Genomic DNA, 26,876 nt, shown 5'->3' on the forward strand with positions numbered 1-26,876 from the left:
TTCTTCCGTCAAACTTCTAACACTACTTCCTTCTATCACTACCTCTTTCCTCTCCCTCCTCCACGACTCCTTCATTCATTCTTCAGCCCTTAAGATTTTCATGTATTAACACACCCTTTTACAAATATTAGCCAATAGACATGTAGCTTCCCATATCAATCATAATTAATTATTCTCATCCCAATGTGGTTTCTGCTACTAGAACTCCCAGACTCAAAGAACTTGATAAGTAGGTGTTACTTTCTTTGAACCTTAATCAGGCATAACTATCCTCAATAGTTGGTCCAGTATTGTAGACATAGATTATATGCATCAATTTGTAACACCTGTATGGAACCCACATTCAAAGACTTATCAATTACTATCAGCCTGAAGCTAATGCTTTATAACTAATTACCTTTACATAAATCTCATTGTCTAAATGTTAAATGTATCTTGAATATTTATTTTAAACATTATATATAGTATAAAAAATTACATCATAAACATCACCCTGTCACACATTTTTTGGTCTTAATTTTGAGGTACTGGGAGGGGTATTTTCCTAATTTTTGGGGGGCCAGTGTGTTCTCCCCCTGAAAAATTTTGAAATAAAGGTACGAAATGGAGGCTTCTGGTGCACTTTTGTGTCTAAATTTTGAGAAAATATTAATCCTTGACCAAAATAGTTGGGTGAAACCTTGATGAGTATAGGTCACTTCTCAGCAAACTTGGGAGGGGTTGGGGCATGGGCACCCTCTTTCCAACCCTGGATCTGGGCCTGATTCTTGTACATTTACTCACAATTACACAGCAGCACAATATATAAGGTTTTTCTATTTTCATGATGCTTTGAGGTCCCCATTGTACATAGCTACCTGCAACCTCTTATGCTCCAATATCAAGGTCAGTATTCAACTCACATAATGAAGAGGTCACCAGCAGCATATCAAAGGTCTCTAGAGCCTCACCAGTACACCATCAGTCCTTGCATTATGTAACAAAATTCATTATACAAATAGACTAACAACATTTGTTAACAACTTAACATATTTTTTCTTCTTTAGATAAAAAAGTAGGAATAGTAGGAGTTTTTTCAAAAAAAGTAGGAAAAAAGTAGGAACAGACCTAAAAAGTAGGAAAAGTAGGAAAAAGTAGGACTACTTGAAAGCCTGAATAGGAGTCATCTGCTGGGAATGACCAACTTCCTATCAACTTTCATGATCCTAGGCCCAAGCGTTCTTGAGTTATCATCCGGAAATGGATTGGTCTACATACAGACCGACCGACCGACATCTGCAAAAAATATACCCCTCCTTCTTTAAAGGGGGGGCAAAAATATTAAAAAAGTAGGTCAGTAGGTCACATTCATGGTCACTGAAAGTCAGTTTTAAGATCGGTGTGCAAAACTGTATATGTCATCCAAATTTCAAGGCTTTATTTTAAACAAGAGGGCCAAAATGGCCCTAAATTGCTCACCTGTTATCATTGCACTTAAGGACAAGAAGGTTCTTAGAAAAAATATCTAAGTCCAAAGGACAGGAACAACAAAGGGAAGAAATTTAACCAAAAAGAAACAAAAATTCTTACAAGGTACAGATATGTCAAAATACACCTAAAAATTGGAGGTACCATCCATGTTGTACCACAGAAAAGTGGTCTCGGTCTTTCCCTACGGCCAATAATAAAAAAATTTACTAAAAATAAGCTATTTATAGTAATGTAAAAGGGAAGTAATTAAAAAAAAATTATTGTAAGTGAACAAAAGAAAGATCTGCCATATAAAAACAAGAGCACTGCAATGCAATGCAAATGCAGAGCAATACACACACAAAACAAAGTCATATGACCTTTGACCCCTGTCATGACCTTTGACCCCTAAGCGTGACCTTTACCTTGAAGTGAGCCATCCGAAACATGTGCTCTGCACGTCGTGTCAATGCGGTGAACATTTGTGTCAGGTTTCTTTGAAATCCTTCAAGGGGTTCAAGAGTAACAGAGCGGAAGGGAAATTGCTAACCAAGAGACAGACAGACAGACGGACACCGAGGCGATAACATAATACGTCCGTTCAGGCGTATAAAAAGGAATCGAGATCTTATGGTGATACAAGTTGTGTGCAAGTTTGGTTAAAATCAAATCATAAATGAAGCTGCTATTGTGCAGACAAGGTCAAAATAACTAATTTTGGCCCTTTCAGGGGCCATAACTCAGGAACCCATAATGGGATCTGGCCGGTTCAAGAAAGGAACCAAAATCTTATGGTGACACAAGTTTTGTGCAAGTTTGATTACATTCAAATCATAAATGAAGCTGCTATTGTGCAGACAAGGTCAAAATAGCTAATTTTGGCCCTTTCAGGGGCCATAACTCTGGAACCCATTAAGGGATCTGGCCGGTTCAAGAAAGGAACCGAGATCTTATTGTGACACAAGTTTTGTGCCAGTTTGATTAAATTCAAATCAAAAAGGAAGCTGCTATTGTGTAGAAAAGGTCAAAATAGCTAATTCTGGCCCTTTCAGGGGCCATAACTCTGGAACCCATAATGGGATCTGGCCAGTTCAAGAAAGGAACCGAGATCTTATGGTGATTTAAGTTGTGTGCAAGTTTGGTTAAAATAAAATCATAAATAAAACCACTATCGTGCAGACAAAAAATTGTTGACAGACACACGCACGAACTGACGACGGACAAATGCAAAGTAGAGTTATGGAACCTTTGCAATGCATGTCAGATCATCACAGTGAACAAGTGCGTGATGTTTCAATCCATTCCTTTTAGTAGGTACTGAGATACCGGAGCTTACATATAAACCTTAACCAAAAATTTCTAAGTTGAAAAAGGGGCATAATTTTGTAAAAAAGCAAAATAGAGTTATGGAACCTGTGCGATGTAAGTCAGTTTATCACAGTGAATAAGTGTGTGAAGTTTCAATCCATTCCAGTAAGTGGTTACTGAGATACCAGCTTACATACAAAAACTTAACCAAATCGGGATGCTGACGCCGACGCGGATGCCAACGCCAACGCATGATTGAGTCCAATAGCTCTACCTATTCTTTGAATAGTCGAGCTAAAAATGAACCAAAAGGCAAGTTTTAAAACAGTGTTTAGCTCTGTAATTAATTCATATCCAATCTATCTAGATTGCACAACCAAGATAGGTAAAGAAAGGTAATATATCTTGTTTGGGCAACCATGTCAAGAAAATCTAACAAGGTATTTAGAGCAAAAGTACTTACACGTATAGTGAGTTTTTTATTTTCGTCGCTAAATAAATGCACCTTATCTTTCTCTTCAAACGGGTGTATGGATGGATCTCGATAGTATGTTAAGGTGAAATTTGCTCCAAAGCCATCAAGGTACACTGTAATATCTATGCATGTACTACAGTCAGATCGTTTTGTCCTGGGGGATTTTATCAGCTCTTCAACCATATCTTGCACAGCCTTTGTAGCTTTGGGCGCTCTACAAATAGTCTTTGTTGGAGACTGAATTTCACATGTTGACTTCTGCAAGAAGATATTCTTACCCTCTAAAGATCTAGTCACCTCTAATACAAATGTCTGCCAGATTGTCACTAAATACGTCCGTCGTCGAACTTAGCCTAACTCAAGGGGCATAATCCAGGAGTGTCTGAGGTGATTTGGGTGGTTATCGTACTTGGCCAAGATATTATGCCCACAAACATTGTCAGCAAGTTTGGTGAAGATCGGATAAAAACTGTTCAACTTGAATGCAGACAAGGCTAAATTCGCAGTTTTTTGAGTAATTCAAGGGCCATTTGGCAATTTGGTTGGTTATCAAACTTGGCTGAGATATTATGCCCACAAACATTTTCAGCAAGTTTATTGAAGACCGAATGAAAACTTTTGGACATAAGAGAGCGGACAAGGCTAAATTTGCAGTTTTTCGAGTAATTCATGGGTCATAATCCGAGAGTGCCTGGGGCGATATGGCTGGTTATCGAACTTGGGCAAGATATTATTATGCCCACAAACATTGTCAGCAAGTCTGGTGAAGATCGTATGAAAACTGCTTTACTTAGAGAGCGGACAAGGCTAAATTTGCTGTTTTCCTAGTAATTCAAGGGCCATAATCCAAGAGTGCCTGGGACGATTTGGCTGGTTATCAAACTTGGCCGAGATATTATGCCAACAAACATTGTCAGCAAGTTAAGATCCAATGAAAACAGTTCGACAAAGAGAGCGGACATGCTTTGGAAGCTGCCCGCCTGCCGCCGCCCGCCACCACGGGTGTTCATATAATACGTCCCACTCTTCCAGAGACGGGCGTATAAAAACCCTCAGTTAATACCGATTTAAATGTGACCTGAAACTTTGTTTTCATTCTGCTGAATTTCAAGCTCTCATTATTTGATTTTTGTTTGTTTGTTAGATTCGGGTTAAGTGCCAATTTTCAATACCAAACCAATGTTACTGGATTCTGTACCAGTACTTACTTATTCTTTGTAAGTAACTGCCAACCTTTTGCTCCACATGAATCAGAGATGGAAGATGAAATGACTGCATACAAAAATGTTTTTCATCAAGTCATTACAGAGAACATATACCTTGTCTAGGGACTGAACTCACAACCCTGTGCTTTGTAGTTCTATGCTTTCCCGATTGAGCTAAGTAGGAGGGTTCTCTCATCTTAGGACTTTTTGAGATTAAAATAAACAAACTTATCATTGTATAACAAAACAGTAGCTTTCTAGTGAGAGCATGCTGTATCATTTGAAGCCCTTTCATCTAATACTAACTTACATACAAATTACTTTAGCAGAATCTCTGGCAAACTGTCAAAAATATGCACGTCACAGCAAATTACTTTGCCTTTAAAATCCCAAACAGAACACTAAGTGCACAACTTTAACATACACAAAAGTCATATTTTTTTAAAACTCCGAGTCAAATACTTTCTGAGATGCATGCAACACAAATTTTTCTGCACAATTTTGATCAAGGCCAATAACTCTGGTCTGACTGACAGAAATCAGAGACAAAATCCCAGGTGCACAACTTCACGTGCTAACTAATATTCCTATGATGTTTCATGATCATAGGTCAAATATTTTTTTAGATATGTGTGACACAAACTTTTACACCTTTTATGCATATTTCTGACTTAAGTCAAGGGCCATAACTCTGGGTCTGGCTGAGTGATATCTCTAAAAAAAAAACCCTGGTGCACAACTTAACATGCTGAATAATGTTTCCTTCATGTTTCATAATCCTGCTTCATATACTTTATGAGACACATGCAACACAAACTTTGGGCCTTTTCATGCAATATTTTTGATTAAGTTAAGGGCCATAACTCTGGTCTGGCTGTGTGTGATCCCAATTAAAACATCAGGTGCACAACTTCCCATGCTGTGAGGTTTAATGACTCTGGGCCGGGCCAAATACTTTTTGAGATATGCATGACACATTTCGGACGGACTGACAGACAGACTGAGGCAACTCTAAAATTTTTCACAATTCTGAGATATTCACGGGCAATAGCTCAATCTGCACAGATTATTATTGAACTTGGTCGAGATATTACGCCCATAAACATTGTGACCATGCTTATTTCACATTGGGACCTCTAGCTACTTATCGGGCTGAGACATTATACCCACAACACTTTCACTAAGTCTGGTGAACATCATAGAACATCAAGAACTGCTCTAGTCTGACACGGGACTCACAAGGTACAATTTTTTGGGAGAAGTCACTTCTCCCTCAAGCTGATTTAGGGAGAAGTGGGAAGACTGCATCGATTTTTTATTTCTACCTCAACGCTGTGAAGTGATTGGAAAGGTGATTTGACATTGTGCAAATTGTGAACAGTCCGCGTAGCTGTAATTAGCAAGTGTGGATCAGAAAAAAATCGGGCGACTTGAATTTTGCTTTGAGGTAAGTTTTGAGTGAAGTTTCAAAGCGACTGATTCGCCCAAGTCACTATCCCGCGAGACCCCTGGTTAGAGATTGGTCAACTTTAGTGGATGCTGTCTGCTGTCACAGGTGTTCCAATAATGCATCTAGTTTCCGAGGCATATACGAGGGTTGGTCCATAAGTAATGTCACTTTGTCCATTGCACATATATTCCTTATCGTATTATCACAGAAATTAGATCAAGACGTAAGTTCATTCAATTATGTTTATATGGACAGAACTTCACCCCTGATGACAATTAAATACACACAAAAATAGCATTTCTTTGAAAAACAGTAAAAATAAAACAACCATACAAAGGCAATCGCCAATTAACACCAAAACAACACATCTATTCAAACAAGTGAATGATGTATTGCCATGCAATACAAAGTCCCCTACTGGAAGGCACCTAATTTTCTCTACTGCAGTATAACATAATGAACTGATATTTGTCAATGATGTATAAACAATATTGTACTATCTATACAATATAATATAACAAAGCACTTGGATTAAAATTTGCATATATAAAAACGTACAGTTGTTTTCATTTGGAATTTTTTTGGCCGATTATACAAAAAGTTATCATAAAAGTTATTTATAGTAACAACAAAGTGAAATAAATCCTAACAAAAAAAACAAAAAAATCTATAAAATGAAAGTCCACAAGAAAATCTTTACAAGGTAGAGATAGATCAAAATACACCTAAATATTGGATGTAACATGCATGTTGTACCACAGAAAAGTGGTCTCGATTTTTCCCTACAGCCAGTAATAAAAGAGTTACGATGTAATCTATTTATAGTAACAACAAAGGGACGTAATTATAAAAAAGTGTGCCTGATGGTGGTGAACATTTGTGCCAAATTACATCAAAATCTCTCCATGCATAAAGAAGAAATGCTCCAGACAAAGTAATTCTTGAATTTGACCTTTGACCTCTAAGTATGACCTTGACCTTAGACCTAGCGACCTAGTTCTGGTGCAAGACAATTTGTCTTATGGTGGTGAACATTTGTGCCAAGTTACATTAAAATTCCTCCATGCATAAAGAAGAAATGCTCCAGACAAAGTCCTTCTTGAATTAGACCTTTGACCTCTAAGTATGACCTTGACCTTTGAGCAAGGGCTCCGGGATTTGCGCGTGACACGTTGTCTCATCATGGAGAACATCTCTGCCAAGTAATATTGAAATCCCTTAATGAATGACAGAGTTATGGACCGGACACGAAACAGACCCTGTTCATGCCATGTTAACATTTGACTACTAAGTGTGACCTTGACCTTTGAGCTAGGGGTCTGAAAGTTGTGCATGACACATCGTCTTATTATGACATACAATTTTGCCAATTGATATTAAAATCCCTTCATGGATGAGAGAGTTATGGACCTGACAGGAAAAAAGCCCTGTTGACCTTTGACCTGTAACTGTGACCTTGACCTTTGAGTTAGGGGTGCAGGTTTTGCGCATGACAAGTCGTCACATCATAGGGAACATTTGTGTCAAGTAATATTAAAATCCCTTCATGGATGAAACAGTTATGGACCGGACACGAAACAGACCCTGTTCATGCCATGTTAACATTTGACTACTAAGTGTGACCTTGACCTTTGAGCTAGGGGTCTGAAAGTTGTGCATGACACATCGTGTTATTATGAGGTACAATTGTGCAAGGTGATATTAAAATCCCTTCATGGATGGGAGAGTTATGAACCGGACAGGAAAAAAGCCCTGTTGACCTTTGACCTCCAATTGTGACCTTGACCTTTAAGCTAGGGGTCCAGGTTTTGCACATGACATGTCGTCTCATCATGGGGAACATTTGTGCCAAGCAATAATAAAATCCCTTCATGGATAAAAGAGTTATGGACCGGACACGAAATTGCGGACGGACGGAATGACGGAAAAGTGCATTCCTGTAGTCCCCGAAACTGGTTTTCAACCAGTAGGGGACTAATAAAATTATGAAATAACATTTTTCAGTGATCAACCATGAAAACTATAGTGGCATCCTATTTAAGATCAAAGTTCTTTATGTAGTGTTAAGGCTTGTTATTACTTAGTGACAAACATATCAATACATCAATGACCTGCTGAGTTTCTGTTTTTGTTTTGTTTTTGTTTTTGTTTTTGTTGGGTTTATTGTCGCACCGACACAATTTTAGGTCATATGGCGACTTTCCTCCGAGCATATTTCATCACGAGCGGGCACCCGGGTAGAACCACCGACCTTCCGTAAGCCAGCTGGATGGCTTCCTCACGTGAAGAATTCTACGCCCCAAATGAGGTTTCGAACCCACATCGATGAGGCGCAAATGGTTGCTGAGTTTCTGTGCATACCTCAATAAGTAAGCAATAATTTTCTACGATATCTTTCACAAGAGCTTCGAAAAGCAGGGCAATATATGCCCATAGGGTTATATCAGAGGATGGAAGCAAAATGTAAAGATATTTTTGGTGAGAGGTTTGAGGGAGAGGCTAAGTAAGGGGTGTGTTTCGATACTAAAGGGCAAAAATTTAGAAGTCTGCACACTGTCTCATCACCACCTGACCAAATTCCAAGTTTCAAGTCAATGCCTTTAATATTCTTTAATTCATGCTCAGGACACAAAGTATGATGGGCAGATTTAACCTTGCTGTGACCTTGAGCTCAATTTGTGACCGTGGCCATAAGACCCCATTCATGCACATCATCTCATTGCCATCTACCTACATGCCAAGTTTGAAGTCAATACTTTGCATGGTTATTTAGTTATTCTCCCAAACACAAAATACCATGCAAAGTTTTGACCTTTCAGCTCTATTTGTGACCTTGATCTTTGATCTACAGAGCCGACTAGTAAAGCTTAGTGGTACAATATTGTATGCCTGATAACTTAATACTACTTAAAGAAAATGTACTATTAATTATTACCGTTCAACAGAATTGGCAGTTGTTTAAATAGTAATGAATATCTGATTACTATAAATATTTGGAACTGTTTTACATCAGAAATATTAAATTGTGATGTATTTTTATGGACTACTGAAATCAGTTAGAAAGTTTATTAATAATTTCTAGCAATCTATATTGCTCATTACAACCATGAACTTAAAACTGTGTTGACTTTAATTTCTTCCGCCTGCCATTACTGACTTAGCACCTATGGGTGTTACAATACTTGGGGGAAAGAGCCAACTAGTCAGTTTCTTCCCCCTTCACTGTCTATTATCATTCAGGCATGTTGATATACACATACTAGAGGGCAGGGCTTCGGAAATCTGCCAGTTTGTCGGTTTTGGACCGATTTTTGACTTTTCAGACCGATTTGTGAAGTGAAAAAACGAAAAAAATCGGTCCCATTAAAATGGAGAAAAGTATAAATTTCGGTCTGATATCTCAACACACGATCACCTGCCAAGCAGGAAATACTTGCTCGCACCTTCAGATAATCAATAAACGTGTCAATCGGTCTGATTGTCACTTTGATAATCGGTCCGTAATTAGCACATGACGCAATCAGCGCTCGCTCGGCACATCCTTTAATGTTTGCAGACAGCCGACTGCAATGTATTAAACATTTTTGACTGGTTTCCAAATGTTTCTGACTGGATCCAAATCATTTTGATGGGGATCCACTTCTTTTATTTAGAATCTGACGGATGGTTTATTTCAAAAGGTTATGTTCAATCACGGGTAAAAAATAAATGCTCACTGCATTTAATCATGTACTCTTTGATTTAAAGAGACATAACACGGAAAACCAATAAAAATGGTTTTTTTATAATTACTTGATTTGAAAAAATTACATGATTCATTTGTTGGGGCTCCAGTTGAAACAAGTGCAGAAAATCGTCATTGAAACCCGACTGTACAAAAAAAGAAAAAAAGTGGACTGACAAACATGAATGATAAAGAAAACCGGAGTGGCGCTGTTCATCAAATTGGTCTTTTAAAAAACGTTTCAAAATGAAATTTTGTTTACATCAGAAGAGACATATAACTTTATAAAATGTAGTTGCTTATTGAAGTACAACGTAAGTGAAATGAAATATCTGTGGCCAACCCGCATTACCTTTTGGTACTATAAATGCGGGAAATTCGATCTCAGCATTCACATAACGTACACATTCGGTCCGCGGCAGAGTATTCTTAAAATACTGAGGCTGTTTAGCAGAGAATATGTGTCGTGTAATTCACTTTGACGCATTGTATTTTATAGAATTCTGTCAAAGAATGAGGAAACATCACAAAGTATCTGCCGTGTATATGGTACCGAAGTCACGTGCATTGGCTTTTACACTAGTTACATACACAGTGTCAATGCCGGCAATTTTATCCTTGCAGGAAAAACATCGAAATTTAAACAAAGTAGCGATCACACATAACGCTGAATAACTGTCTTAATTGTATGGTAACTCCCGGTGACCGGTAACTCAGTTTTATTGCATGACATGCTTATTTCTTTACTCTGTCACGTTTTACAAAATACGTAATTTTGGGAATGCGGTGGGTGGGGTAGCGCCGATGTCACGATTTTCGTTTCGGACCGATTGAGTTATCAAAATTTCCGGAGCCCTGCTAGGGGGTAATGAACCAACTAGTCAGTTTCTTTCCCCTTCACTGTCTTTTATATTGACATACACATACTAGGGGGAAAGAACAAACTTAGTCAGTTTCTTTCCCCTTTGCTGCCCATTATCATTCAGTTTGTAGGTACTGTAAAATCATTTGATTTTGTGGGCATGAAATTTCGTGGTTTCGGTCAAAACAGCCATTTCGTGGGGACATGAATCCAACCGGATTATGACAGACGTACAAACAGACAGACTGATGCATGCACCATCACATAATGTGTCAGTTTTTTCAGTACAGGCATATAATCAAAGGCCTGAAGGGCCTGAGTCGGCTAATGATTGATGTACTGACAGTATAGTCTACCAGTTTCAGTTTGTTTTTAGTTTTTTTTCTTAAAATTTCATAACACAGCTCGATATTTACCCAAAATATTATATCCGGATACGATTACACTTTTCTCCAGTATCAACAATATATTTTACAAATTGTGATGATACGGAGACATTTAGCAGCAATTGGCAGTATCTGACATTGAAGTTTACGGTTAAATTACCTCTTATTTAAATCTTTTCATAAAAAAGTTGTTTTATTTCGTGAAAGCAGCCAAACATAGACGATCTTATTTCGATTTCAAAAACTACAAGAAAATACAATTTAATGTTTCGCCGATTTGTTTATTTCTCGAAAAGTAAGAATTAAAATCATTTTTAATATCAGTAGTAACTAAACAAACCAGTAAGAGCTTCTTCTTCCGATAATTTATCTGTTTACTGACTGCAAAATTCAACCCACGCAAAGTTTATAGAAATCATACAATGCGTGTATACGTTCAATGTGGGAGAATTAAGGCTGATCGGCTATGTTACCTAACGCATCCAGACGATTCAGATTTTGTTTTTAAAAAAGCATTGTGTGAGTTTCTGTAATTTTATATACGTTTTTATACGCTTAGAAATTATTAGACATGCGTATTTGCATTATTTCTATACGTAATTTACGCTAATACGCATCTTATCTGTAGCCCTGTGGAACTATTTTTTATCTTTCGCTGGATGTTACGCAAGCTTTGTAAGCCTGCGCAATTCTTAAAATGCACATTTATGCTTAATGAGTTACATTCGAGTATTGCACAATTACAAGTCATAAATATGACAGATTACATCGTATATTGGTCATAGCAAAGGGAATTGACACAACTTAACTTCATTCATGCAGTGAATTGTTTGAAATTTGAGAAATCTAATGGAACTACATCCCTTCACATGTTATTCGGTCCATTTAGAGAATCGCTGAACAGCAAGGACTCGTCAAAAGGCTTTCAGCCTTTAGCCGACTCAAAAATGTCCTGCAATAACAACTGCAGTCTGGAGCAATATGGCCCTCAAATATTGTTTTATATCTGTCAGCGTAACATACTTGCAGTCCTCTGTGAAAAGACAAAACTTAGATAGTTTCTTTGGGTCCATAAAACTTGATCCTCTTATTCCATCTTGTATTCTTTCATCAAGTTCTAATATGGGTAGTTTAATAATCTTAAACATTTTAAAAGTTTTCTTACCAATTTTTCACCTTGAAAATTTCCTTCTACTTTTGCAATGTGAGTATTGTTCATGTTTTTTCCAGTAATTGTAATTCCAGTTCCACCACTGTAATGCAGAATGTTAGAAATCTTATTACAAAAATATCCACAAATACAAAATGTCTGTTCCCTGAAATGACAGCATGATGGATTAAGCAATTATTGAAGACAGTTTTTTTTTCATTTCCTCATTTCAACAATATATCAAGTTTTATTCAATATAAGTAACTAGAGTTGCTTTTGAGAAAAGTGCATGTATCCCACAACTGCCTAATCACCTAAATAGTCAGTCTTTATGTACTGTTTACTCACTACAAATATACATAATTCTGAAGTGCCTTGGCAGATTTGGCTAGTTATTGAACTTGGCTGAGGACTTCTGGTCAAACACATTTTGTTCAAGATTGGTGAAGATCGGATCAGAAATGTTCAACTTAGAGCATGGACAAGATTTGTGACAGACACACTGATGGACGGACACACAGACAGGAGTAAATCAATATGTCTCCTACAACACTGTGTGGTGGGAGACATAATAACCCAAGCATTTAGATTTAGCTTAATATGAGACTTTGAGAGTGTTCAAAGTAAAATCTTGAGAGATGGGTGCTGGATAATAGATTTTGAATTGCACAGAACATCCAGCCAACTGTAAGATGATTTTAATATACCTCCCAATACTCTGTTTTTTAGGATATAAAAGTCAAATACTTTTATCATTATCAATGAAAGATGATGGTTCTTGTATTGTAGTATGCTTCACTTCATTTCTTTGCCATCTATGATTTTTTTAAAAGTGGTCATTCAATAATTAACATTCACATTTAAGCAACATTTTATTACATTTTCTACTTTTCATTTACTTTATTAGGGGATGAAAATCCCCGAGACGGTAATGTCCTTATATAGTTATCATCTTTGTTGTTTGCATATACTGAGGCAATTTTTTCGATGTTTTTCGGTTCTAGTTTATGTACACGCCGCAGACTGGTTGCCTGCATGAACATCCGAGCACCCCGAATCAGTCACAGAAATTCGTAAACCGCGCCAACATGATTCTTTTACGTAATGATAACTGTACATGGAACTGAAAAACACTTTTAAAACAGTAGGAAGTGTAGAGGACGTCAAGTTTCTGCGTGGAGTGCAAACTAACAAAAAAAATTCTTAAAGCCAGTGTGAGAACGCGGTGAATGACGTCATCGTTACAGCTTCCCATAGATTTTGCAAAATATGATATTTGCTGTAAGAGGCATTATGACACTAAATGTAAACTTCACTGTAGGAGCGAACTTTCCCTTTCTTTTGTGTGTCGAATATTTCTTTGTAAGTGGATGTATAAAAGATAAATCCCCATGCTAGGCAGTGCCTTAATTCATATTGTGAGGCAGGATGCCTCACGACCTTGTTTTTATGCAATTGTTTTGCATTGTTTTACAGCCTATCAGTAGTTTTCATTTTTGATGTTAAAATTGTCAGGCTATCTGTCAGCTACTGTTTAATCACAGTTCATTGTTCTGTAACATTTCCAGACATTGACTGATAACCAGTCGCATTGTTAAATTGTTGTTTACTAAATTACATTTCAAAATGTTAGAACTCTATTTATGTCATGCTTGTGTCAGTTAGTGAAACTGTAATTCTAGCTTTCACAGGGATTTTCTATAAAAGTACGCAATGTCAGCCTGAGGTATTCAACAGTTCAATCAACAATCACCTGCTGTATTAAATTAAATCGAGGTTTTCATGTAATGTCCATTGTTGACTTTGTAAAACTTCATAAAAGTTTATGTCAGTTGAAATTTTGAAAGTTGTCAACCATCTTGGATTTTTGTACGTATGCACCGGGTGACTAAAATCTTGTACAAGCAGACTGAAATCGCTTCATATTCTGCAGAAATAGTTAAAGGTGCAAAATAAAGACAAATGAATAGACATAAATCTTAAAAAAAAACTACACATTTTGAAATATAGTACTAAACATTACGATAGCCGTGCAATATTCCCTTGAAATCAACACATGTACAGAGAAACAAATGATTGTTTCTGTATTTTCTTAGACTGACATGGGGGGTCATTTTGTCCTACTTTCGTGTTTATCGCTTTTCCGTAATCGGTCGGAAATTCTTCGGGATCACGTGATTTTAAAATTGTTTCAAACGAATATCCATTTAAGACGCGCAACAAAATAACTGTATTTCCATGATGGTAATTATGCACGACTTGCACGAAAAATATGAGATGTACAAAATTTAAATTTAAAATTGACAGTGACATATATTAGGCCAAGACAATGTGTTTAATGTCTAAAATCTTATTAAATTAATGTAGCCATGTGTACATAAATAAGTGTATTTAGGTAATTTCAATCATACTTTGTTTCTGCAGTGTAAGACAGTTACTCATTTTATATCTTAAAATTATACTGAAAAGAGATTAACTGAAAAAGTTTACAGACGAAGTTGTAAAAAACACTTTTATTCGGGAAGGGCCTGAATTGTCCTTATGAAAACTTGTAGTAAGCTGTATATTACCTGTATTATAAGAATGATTTTCATGAAGTTTTTGTGAGTTACAAAATTGTTGAATTCCATGTGCTAAGTTTGTAAAAATCACGTTATCGTTTGGGCATATGATATATTTTGCATCTATTTATAAATTATAGCCTCGTTTCGGAGGATTCTTCCGAAAATGTCCGAAGATGCTCGACGGGTTCGTAAGCAGTCGGAAAGCATACTTTCGGTTTGACATAGGCAACATTTTTTGTTTATTTGTTAGTTATTCTTGAACATATTCATGACTATTTGGTCAGAACCGATGCAGTGGGCCATATTTTCAGTAAATAGGAAGTCTCAGCTACAAACTCTGGTTTTCATATAATACTCTTTCGGGTTTTAGTAATGGACCTTTAACTTTTATTGTCAAGTATTTGATATTTAATACTTGGCATGTAGTGTTGATTCGTAACGTTCTATATTGTTTTATTATTTATTTCTGTCCGACTTTGTTTGTTTACACCAGTTTAGAGGTTAAGCTTCGCCTTATTTGCATATAAGGAAACATTCGTATCCCGAATGACGTAATGGTCGGCCAAAGTAAGTTCGTAGCATCAACTCTGTTACGGACCTGTCCAGCTATTTCCGACTTTGACCTTATTCAGACTAATTTAGATTCTGGTATTCATCCTCATTTGCATACCATTGCATACCACAAAGGTTAATTATTAGAACGCTAGAATCATCACTTTGCCTCCGTCTCTCGTATAGAAAGGCTGTTTGTCAGTTTGTTCTTAAACATTTTTTTTTATTTACACTTCTAAAACCTATACAAATTATTCAAACTTTGAAACTGCACGGTACTTATTATCATTAAATTATACAGTTATTTTATCAGCAGTATTTGGCTGTTTTTCTCTTAGAAAACTCTGTAATTTTAGAGTTGGTTCTCGGTCCGCCTGCTACACGACTTTTGCCTGATATTTTCATGGTTTATATTTCATTACTGATTATTTTATTCAGTAATAATTAATAGTTTTGTTAAGGCTTCCCATAAATAAAAGTTGTTTGAAGCCGAAAGGAACGTTGTCAGTAGTTTATTTTAAACTTTGAAATAAATTTGAACTCGGGCGCTACCAGCCTTTGAACTCGGGCATTGCCAGCCTTTTAACTTGGGCGCTACCAGCCTTGTCTTGGGCGCTACCAGCCTATAGGGTCGCGACCAGACCCTAGTTTAGTCAACATATTGCTTATCCCTGAACAATGAATAACCTTACAGTATTGTAATTGGTGGACTCAGTCCCCTTGCCCTTGGTCTGTTTACATTTAACATTATTTTTTACCCTAACCCAAGTAAAGTACAGTGACCAGGGCGGGGGCACTACAATATTAAGAGATTAATATAAGAAATAAAATTACAAATTACAAATGGTAACATCCCTATTATAAATGTCTGTCTTATTGTTCTTTTATAAAATTTTATTATTACCCTTTCTAATATGAAATCATTTAAAAGAAGTGCAGTATTTCATTTCATTTCAACATATTTTCTAGTTTTACATTATATTTGATACATATCAGAATATTTCTGCAATCTGAACCAAACTGCACGTTTTAAAACTAGAAATGTGTCACAGACACAGATGCCCCAGCAACATGAGAAAGGTCAAAGGCATGGTACTGCTCATGAACTAAAAGAAGGCTCTTGGCCCTATTTATTTACAAAAAAAATATTGTAGGAAAATCAGAAAATTTAGTAATCTGTATATGTAATGAAAATTGGCTAAGTTCAACCAAGGACTGTGACCTTGACCTTTGAGCAAGTGAAATGGTTTTGTGCATGACACATTGTCTATCCATGCTTATCATTTGGGTCAAATTATTCTAAAATTGGACCATGCATGTCAAAGTTATGGCCCGGACACGAAGAGCACTTATGTAGTGAAAACTGGCTAAGTTCAACAAAAGGACTGTGACCTTGACCTTTGAGCTAGTGAAATGGTTTTGCGCATGACACATCCTATATCCATGCTTATCATTTGTGTCAAATTATTCTGAAATCAGACCATGCATGTCAAAGTTATGGCCCGGACACGAACACCACCCTTTCCCAAACACACACACGGACAGGGGTAACACTATATGGGCCCCCCCATTTTATGGCGGGGCATAAATATATCTTAACTCTTCCAATATATCTTGGTTCCACAACCAAGATAGCTTGCACAAAGGGAGGTAGTAATAATTTTTCAAATTTGCATTTCTAATGAATTTCTTCTAATTGAAAATTAAATTATATTTATGCTAAAATTAACATGGTTGGACCACCTATATAAGAAAATATAATTTTAAAGCAAGAGGGCTATGATGGCCTGAAATCACTCACATGATTCCAATAGGGACTAAGAAAGTTTTTTTATACAAATAAGTGACCTTGCATGGGGCCAGTTTTGATTCCTGAGGCATGATTTGAAAAAAAAAATGTAAAAGACAACAACACAAAGCTACATGCCAACTATCTTAGCTCAAAAGCTTGGATTCATAGACATGAAGCTCTTTAAAGGTATTCCTAAAGTCTATGTAAAGCAAGTGAACACCTGGACTGGACCAATTTTGACATAAAGGGCATGATTTGGACACACTGCCAAATATCTAAGATTTAGACCTTCAGGTTTTAAATGAGAAGGTTTATAAAGTTTTCCTATCATATAAGCCTATGTTAAACCACAGACCCCTGGGGAGGGCCAATGCATACTTTGAACAAATTGCTAGAGGACCACTAGAAAATGTTACATAATATGTATGTAAGCCCTGAGCCTTGCTGTTTGTGAAAAGGAGATTTTTAAAGTTTTCCTTTTGGGTGCTGTGGCATTTTGTATGGAATAGACGTTTTGAAGAAGTTTTAAAAAGTGCAAAAGTTCCAAAACAAGTTTTGAACCGAGGCTGCAATATTTTCATTTATGTCGAGTTAGGGTGACCTGTGGTTTTCTATTTTCTATATTTTGTAGAGTACCATCCAAACCAAGTTTCATCACTTTCCATCAAATGATTTCAGAGAAGATGTTGTTTGGAGGAAAGAGAGGACAGACGGGCAGATGAACGAATGGATGGTGAGTGGTCACAAAAGCTCATCCTGAGCACTTCAGGCTTAAGTGAGCTAAAAGCACCACCTTCTATTAAGTGCCATGTGAATACATTAGTGTAAATGATCAGATGTTAAGTTTTGAACAAATCCATAAATTGACAAAAATCTGATTAACCATTTTTAAGTTAAATTTAGCATGATGAACAAAGGGAATGATGGAAGACAAGACAGTAACTCTAAACTCATTTTGGTGCAGTTGTAAATTTATAGAAATTCAGCTGTATGTAAAGATGTTATTTCACTTACTGGCTAAGAATAAGAAATGTCCAAAGGCTGTTACAACTGTTATCTAAAGTAGTAAATTTTGCCAGGAGTAATACTTATCTGAATATTCTTTTCAATGTCATAGTTTCCCATAGTGATTGTAAGGTATGTACATAAATGTGGAAGTACTACAATACAAGATGACCATGATGGCTCTAGGTCACTTACCTGAGTTTCATAGCTTGCTTAACAGCTTTAGTAGATTTATTCTTTTATCTATAAATTATCATGTAAGGGCAAATGGGCTTAATAAGTTTCTACTAAGTAAGTATGAGTGCTCTACGTGTGTGGGTGTGTTTGGGAGAATGATGGTACAGGATACAGAAAGACAATATGAAACATGAGGGTCATGATGGCCCTAGATGACGCTGCTTGTTGAACAGTTTTGGTAGACGGTTATGTTAGGAAAATGTCTGTGAAATTATTTTGAAATAGTGCCAGTGTTTTCTTACGAGAATATTTTAGAAGTTTCAACTATAAATATGGGCAGGTAATATAGGGAACAAGAGCACTACAATGCGGAGCAATATATGCCCAATGGTATGACCTTTGACCCCTAAGTGTGACCTTGACCTTGACATCTGAAACATGCGCTCTGCTCAAAGTGGTGAACATTTGTGCCAAGTTCCTTTAAAATCCTTCAAGCGGTACAAGAGCCACAGAGCGGACATGAAACAAAGGCATATGACCATTGACCCTTAAGTGTGACCTTCACCTTGAAGCAAACCATCCAAAACATGCGCTCTGCAAGTCGTCTCGATGTGGTGAACAATTGTGTCAAGTGTCTTCGAAATCCTTTAAGGGGTTCAAGGGTTACAGAGCGGACACAAAACTGCTAACGGATGAGCAGAAGGACACCAGCGTCATAACATAAGACGTCCCTTTGCATATATAAAAAGTGACCACAACCTGTGAAAGCCACGTTTTCTGACAAGCAGAATTTGTACAATCTTCCTAAAGGGTCACCGAAGAAAAATTTGCGTAAAATTAGTTTATAACTGGGCCTACTGCCTAACTAGATGCCCACGGACAACATGTCGAGCCCGCCAGCTGTCAAAAGGACTGGGAGTTGCACAAGACACTCCCTGTCTCATTGAGGCAAACATTTATGCCAAATAAAACAAGAGTGCAAGAATGTCACAATATATGCTCATCGCAGCAAATTAGCAAATAGCAGCTGTGTTTGCAAATGAAATCTTAACTCTGTGGTTGTTTAGTAATTATTGTAATTCTTTTGTTTTTCTATGTCCACAAAAAAACTCCTTACCAAGTAGAGATACATTAAAATACACCTAAAATTTGAAAGTAACATCTATGTTGTACGACAGAAAAGTGATCTTGTTTTTTTCCTACGGTCAATTATAAAAAAGTTACAGTATAGGTTATTTATAGTAACAACTAAGGGAAGTTAATCTTAAAAAAAAAAAAAAAAAAAAAAATAAAAAATAAAAAAAAATCCAAACAAAATTTGTAAGTCCACACAAAAATCCTTACCCTGTAGAGGTAGGTCAAAATACACCTCAACATTGGATGTAATATGCATGTTGTACTACAGAAAAGTGGTCTTGATTTTTCCCTAGGACTAGTAATGAAAAAGTTGCAATATAAGCTATTTACAGTACCAGCAAAGGGAAGTAATTCTAAAGAAGGGACCTGCGCATGGCACTTCGTCTCATGATGGTGTACAATTGTGCCAAGTTACATCAAAATCCCTCCATGCATGAAGAAGAAATGCTTCGGACAAAGTCATTCTTGTATCTAACCTTTGGCCTCTAGGTGTGACCTTGACCTTAGACCTAGGGACCTGGTTCTTGCGCATGACACTCCATGTCATGGTGGTGAACATTTGTGCCAAGTTATATCAAAATCCCTTCATGCATGAAGAAGAAATGCTTCGGACAAAGTTTTCATTCTTGTATCCTCTGACCTCTAAGTGTGACCTTGACCTCAGATCTAGGGACCTGGTTCTTGCACACGACACTCCGCCTCATGATGCTGAACAACTGTGTCAAACTACATCAAAATCCCTCCATGCATGAAGAAGATATGCTCCGGACAAAGTCATTCTTGAATTTGACCTTTGATCTCTAAGTGTGACCTTGACCTTAGACCTGGTTCTTGCGCATGACACTCCGTCTCATGATGATGAACAACTGTGCCAAGTTTCATCAAAATCCCTCCATGCATAAAGAGAAGATATGCTCCTGACAAAGTCATTCTTGAATTTGACCTTTGATCTCTAAGTGTGACCTTAACCTTAGACCTAGGGACCTGGTTCTTGCGCATGACACTCCGTTTCATGATGGTGAACAATTGTGCCAAGTTTCATCAAAATCCCTCCATGTATGAAGAAGATATGCTCCGGACAAAGTCATTCTTGAATTTGACCTCAAAGTGTGACCTTGACCTTAGACCTAGGGACCTGGTTCTTGCGCATGACACTCCGTCTCATGATGGTGAACAACTGTGCCAAGTTTCATCAAAATCCCTCCATGCATGAAGAAGATATGCTCCGGAAAAAGTCTGTGGACGCCGCCCTGTCCGCCCGCCAGAGGCGTTCCCATAATACGTCCCGTTTTTCAAACGGGCGTATAAAAAGAGATTGTAAAAAGTTACATTATAAGTTATTTAAAGTAACAACAAAGGGACGTAAATCTTAAAAAAAAAAAAAAAATTCTAAGTCCACACAAAAATCCTCACCAGCAGAGATAGGTCAAAATTCACCTGAAAATTGGATGTAACATACATGTTGTACTACAGAAAAGTGGTCTTGATTTTTCCCTACGACTAGTAATAAGAAAGTTACGAATATAAGCTATTTATAGTAACAACAAAGGGAAGTAATTCTTACATCCTGCACATGACACTCTGTCTCATGATGATGAACAACTGTGCCAAGTTACATCAAAATCCCTTTATGCAACAAAAAAAATGTTTCAGACAAAGTCATTCTTATATCTGACTTTTGACCTCTAAGTGTGACCTTGACCTTAGACCTAGGGACCTGATTCTTGCACATGACACTCCACCTCATGGTGGTGAACATTTGTGCCAAGCGACATCAAAATCCGTCCATGCATGAAGCAGAAATGCTCCGGACAAAGTTGTCATTCTTGTATCCTTTGACCTCTAAGTGTGACCTTGACCTTAGACCTAGGGACCTGGTTCTTGCGCTTGATACTCCGTCTCATGATGGTGAACAATTGTGCCAAGTTACATCAAAATCCCTCCATGCATGAAGAAGAAATGCTCCGGACAAAGTCATTTTTGAATTTGAACTTTGACCTGTAATTGTGACCTCGACCTTTGAGATAGGAACCTGGGGTTTGCGCACGACACTCCGTCTCACTGTGGTTAACATTCATGCCAAATATAAACAACATTGCTCCATGCATGTCAAAGTTCACGGCTACTAAACGCTAGCGCCACCACCAAATTGTGGTGATAAGGAAAAGAGCTATCGACATTTCCGTGGTGCAGCTATCGCCCGTTTGAAAATGTAAACACGCGAGTAAAATTTATATTTTATCTTATATTTCTATTGATAGAACTTTTTCAAAAATCGGAGAATGTAGTTCCGTGTAACAACACTTTAACTAGCGGTTGGCTGTGATTTATTAAAATAATATGCAAATTGTGGTGTCAGGAGCTATTCTCCCGAATCTGACAGTCGCACATTTTCATATCGGCCAGTATTCGAACACCATTTCGATTAATGGACACACTGTAAGAACATACCTGCGCATGCAAATAGTGTAAAAATGATAAATAACTATATAGGCACACACCATGAATAATAGAATCTCGGGTTAGAAGAAATATTCCAGGATTTATAAAAGTGGTGGCGCTATTACTCTAGTGATGGCGCTATACAGTAGTGGTGGCGCTGTTACGGCATTCAGTAATACGAACTGCTGACGCATCCGGAACAAAACAAACACCAACATTCTCTAACTGATAATATTCCTGCAAGGAATCATGTTATTAAAGAAAGAAAAACACGATCATAGTTTATTTATCTTTATGAAACATTCTCTATCCAAGAAAAAAAAAGAACAAAATACTCACAGACCCTTGGGACTCTTGTAGTCAAAGTAAATTTCCTTTGTTTAAAATGTGTGTAGACTTATTTTCTAACCTTTAAATATTCTACCTAAATACAAACGTAAGTGTACTTTAAATTCAGGTCATGAAAAATAGTAGCAATACTTTTATTTCAAACAAAGATTTGTGTAGAATTTATTTGTTATATTTAGATTCTGAAAGTTACTTGCCTTTGTATTTTTACGTCGATTGCATGCATTGTAAACAAAAGACCATACTTTCACAATTCTTTCTAAAAAATACAGTACATTTTCAATTCCAATCGATTAAATATGATTAATCAATACAGCTTAGATGCACAATCTGAATCCATATACATGTAGATTATTTTGCGATCATGTACAGGTTACTACATGTATTTTGTTGAGTAACGTAATTTGGGTGTAGTGTGGGATAGGTTGGTAACATCAATTATTGTAGAAATTTCCGCGGCTTGCAGTCAGACATTTTCATATTTTTAAATTGAATATATCAGCCACTAATCATATACAACAGCGCCACCACTACTGTATAGCGCCACCACTTGGGTGATAGCGCCCCCATTTTCCAAAATAGTCGTGTTTTTAACTTTTTAACTGTGTTTTTCGTAATTCTTTGGTGTACTGGAATACGTGTTATTCAGTTCTACACGATTTGCATGCGCAGGTATGTTTTTACAGTGTGTCTTATCATCGGAATGGTGTCCGAATAGTAGCATATATGAAAATATGCCACTGTCAAATTCAGGAGAAAAGCTCCTGGCACCACAATTTGCATAATATTTTAATGAAATTACAGCCAACCTCTTGTAAAAGTGTTGTTACACGGAACTACATTCCCCGATTTTCGAAAAAAGTTCTATCAGTAAAAATATAAGATCAAATATAAATTTTACTCACATGTTTACAAGTAGAAACGGGCCATAGCTGCACCACGGAAATGTCGATAGCTCTTTTCCTTATCACCACAATTTGGTGGTGGCGCTAGCGTTCAGTAGCCGTGAAGTTATGGTCCGGACGGATGCACATACACCGAACAGCCATTTGGACAACTATGTCTTCGCATCCGCAAGTGGGCTCGACAAAAATTACGATGAACAAAGGTGGCTAAATTTTTTTTTGATGAATCTAAATAATCTGAATGATTTTGGTAGAAGGGTCACACAAGGACTCTTATATTGTGTAAAATTATTTCAGGCCTGCAGTTTCATACCATAAAATTTTACAGTTTACACTGTATACATATATGGATAAGTAACCACACCCTGTGGCAGCCAGGTTTTTTGACAAATTAGAATAATTTGAACAATCTTGGTAGAGGGTCACACAAGGACCATTTGTGTAAAATAATTTTAAAATCGGCCCAGCAGTTTCATAAAAGATTTTTAAAGTTTCCACTATGTACATATAGGGAAAAGTGACCACGCTCCCTGGCAGCCATGTTTTTTGACGAGTCAGTATAATTTGAACAATCTTGGTAGAGGGTGACATAAGGACCATTTGTGTGAAATTAAGGATCATTTGTGTATTATTGTGTGAAAATATTTTAAAATCAGGCCTTCAGTTTTTGATCACCCACACACACACATACACCAATATATATACTGGGTCTATGTATTGTTCAAAAAGACACAATAAATGGGAAAAAAAAGACCCAATAAGTGGAAAGAGACCCGACAATAACAGAATGAATCTCATGTAATTGCTGGGTCTCTTTCCACTTACTGGGTCTTTTTAAACAGTACACAGATAAACAATATATGGCAAAAAAGACCCATTGGGCATATATATAAATATATATATAGGGATAAGTGACCAAGCCCTCCACTGCATAATTCCAATCATGCTATTAAGTCTTGAAGTTTGGGTAGTTATTCTCAAATTGGGTGGAAATTATTTTTAAGGTTCAGGCCCCTGTGACTTTGACCATTGACTTACTGAACTAAAAAACAAAAGGGGTCATCTTTTTCATAAGCCAAATCATACTATCAAGTTTGAAGGTTCTAAGTCGATTGGTTCTCAAGTTATTTTGTGGAATACTTTTTCAATGTTCTGGCTCCTGTGACCTTGACCAGTGACCTTCTGACTAAGAATACAATAGGGGTCATCTACTTCATCAGCCCAATCATGATATTAAGCTTGAAATTTTGGGGTCAAGAGGTTCTAGAACTATTGAGTAGAAAACCTTTTCAAGGTTCAGGCCCCTGTGTTTGACTTACTATAAAGTTTGAAGGTTTTGGGTCAAGTGGTCAGGTGTTTCTCAAGTTATTTGGCTGAAGGTTCAGGCCCCTGTGAACTTGACCTTTGACCTACTGACCCTAAAAGCTATAGGGGTCATCTACTTTATAACTAAGTTCTCGGTCAAGAGCTTCTCAAGTTATTTGGCAGAAACCGTTTTCAAATTCCAGGCCCCTATGTTCTTGACCTTTGACCTACTGACCTCAAAACTATAGGGGTCTTCTACTTCATTAAACACAATCATGCTATCAAGTCTGAAGGTTCTTAGTCAAGTGATTTTCAAGTAACCGCGCACAAATAGTTTTTAATGTTGAGGTTACTGTGACATTAGTTCAAACATATTTTATTTCAGAAATTCAAGGTTCAGGCCCCTGTGACCTTGACCTTTAATTTACTGACCCCAATAGTCATCTACCTCATAACCCAATCATACTACCAAATTTGAAGGTTTTGGGTCAGGTGGTTCTTGAGTTACTGAACAGGAACTGTTTTTAAGGTTAACGGGGTTTGAGTTACTGACCCTAAATGCTGTAAGGGACATCTACTTCATAAGTCAATCATGCTACCAAGTTTGAAAGTTCTGGATCAACTAATTCTCAAGTTACTGGGCAAAATTTTCAAATTATAAGGTGTAAAACCTTTTCACGGTGCAGGCCCCTTCGACCTTGACCTTTGACTTACTTAATCCATAAGTCATCTATTTCATTAGTAAATGAGCCATGCCATGAGAAAACCATCATAGTGGGTTTGCGACCAGCATGGATCCAGACCAGCCTGCGCATACGCGCAGTCTGGTCAGGATCCATGCTGTTCGCTTTTAAAGCCTACTGCAATTAGAGAAACTGTTAGCGAACAGCATGGATCCTGACCAGACTGCGCAGATGCGCAGGCTGGTCTGGATCCATGGTGGTCGCAAAGCCACTATGTTGGTTTTTCCATGGCACGGCTCAAATTATGCTACAAAGTTTTGATGGAAACCGTTTTCATAGTTCAGGTTCCAATGCCAATGCAGGAGTTAGTCCAACAGCTTTACCTATTTTTTGAATAGTCAAGCTAAAAACTACCCTCTCCCCGTTTTCTAATGAAACAGATTAGAGGGTCACTTATGGAATATTGCTTTGAAAATATTTTTAAAATCAGACCAGCAGTTTCGATGAAAATTTTTTTCAAGACGTCCCGTATAGCTATATTGGAAATTTAGGCATATGTTTTTAATGAAACAATAATTTGAAGGATTTTGATAAAGGAGTGTTCAAGAAACATTTCTGTGAATGTATTTCACAATGAAACAAGGGGTTTCTGAGAAAAGACTTTTACAGTTTTCTTTTTTATTACCATTGCAACCAGAATTCTATATGAATGAACTAGATCTGAAAAAAAATATGAAAGAGGACCATCCAAGGAATATTCCTTTGATTGAAACTGGCATAGTGGTTTAGAAGTAGATGCTCATTAAAGACAATGCGGATGATGGACATCCACAATCCTAAAGGCTCACCATGAGCACTTTGTTCTCAAGCAAGCTAAAAAGACTTACCTGACAGTTCCTTTCTTTGGTGAAATTTGTTCTATTTCTGGATTAGGCAGAAATGTAAAATTTACTGGCACATTAGCTAAAACTAAAGTTCCATCTATAGAAATATATGCTGTAGCAAGACTCTTTCTTTCTGTATCGTTCAGAACAACTTTAATTCTGCACTGAATAGTGAAATTTGCACTGAAAAGAAAACCAAATTGTTATTAAGTATTGATTAAATATATTTCCTACTAGAAGTAATAAGGCAGAACCTTATAATGTATGCCTATACATGCATACATGTGATAAGTTCAGAATCCCAAAACTGGAGGTTTGCCATTTTTCAGCTGGAGTTGGGGTCTCAAAACTGGAGGTTTTTTATCGACATAAATTAAGCGCGCGGACACATAACTCAGAGGCAAAATCCAACATTTTTGGCCACACAATAATGTATACAAGCCTACACCAAAAGAAACAATCCTCATAACTCTTGATTTGAATTTTGACAGAGTTATATATGCCACTTTTTAACTTACATTTTTTTTGGTTAAAAGTTTTACATAATGTCTAATATCTCTGTTACATTCAAAGCTATTGACTATTATGCCCCTTTTACTGGCAAAGCTTTAATGCCCCTTTTACTGGCAAAGCTTTAATTCAGAGTCAATCACTGTTGAGCATGCTATCTTACAAAAGCTCACTCTTGTTCTAACTTTAAACTTTCATAACAGATTAAATTTGTAGAAACAAAGTCTCAATTTAGGTCTGAAATGAAAAGACCTAGTTTTTGACCCCAGATGACCCATATTCAAACCTGACCTAGATTTCATCAAGGTAATCATTCTGACCATAATTCATGAAGATTAATTGAAAAGTACAGCCCCTATCACATACACAAGGTTTTTCTTTGATTTGACCTAGTGACCTAGTTTTTGAACCCAGATGACCCATTTTCGAACTTGGCCTAGATTTTATCAAGGTAATCATTCTGACCAAAATTCATGAAGATTAATTGAAAAATACAGCCTCTATCACATACACAAGGTTATTCTTTGATCTGACCTAGTGACCTAGTTTTTGACCCCAGATGA

General features: G+C 36.9%; 1 protein-coding gene across 1 annotated transcript in view; it reads right to left on the reverse strand.

Moving 5' to 3' along the window:
- Positions 1–1,380: 1,380 nt before the first annotated feature.
- LOC128553293 (plexin-A1-like) overlaps positions 1,381–26,876 on the reverse strand; it is a gene marked incomplete at its 5' end in the record, with an annotated part of 59,076 nt that continues 33,580 nt past the window's right edge. The window contains 3 exons of the mRNA XM_053534424.1: positions 1,381–3,490; positions 12,025–12,112; positions 25,807–25,986. Coding sequence (XP_053390399.1) covers positions 3,101–3,490; positions 12,025–12,112; positions 25,807–25,986 — 658 coding nt within the window. The remainder of the gene's footprint in view (positions 3,491–12,024; positions 12,113–25,806; positions 25,987–26,876) is intronic.

This window comes from Mercenaria mercenaria, unplaced genomic scaffold (genome assembly GCF_021730395.1).
Source record: "Mercenaria mercenaria strain notata unplaced genomic scaffold, MADL_Memer_1 contig_3679, whole genome shotgun sequence".
NCBI lineage: Eukaryota > Metazoa > Mollusca > Bivalvia > Venerida > Veneridae > Mercenaria > Mercenaria mercenaria.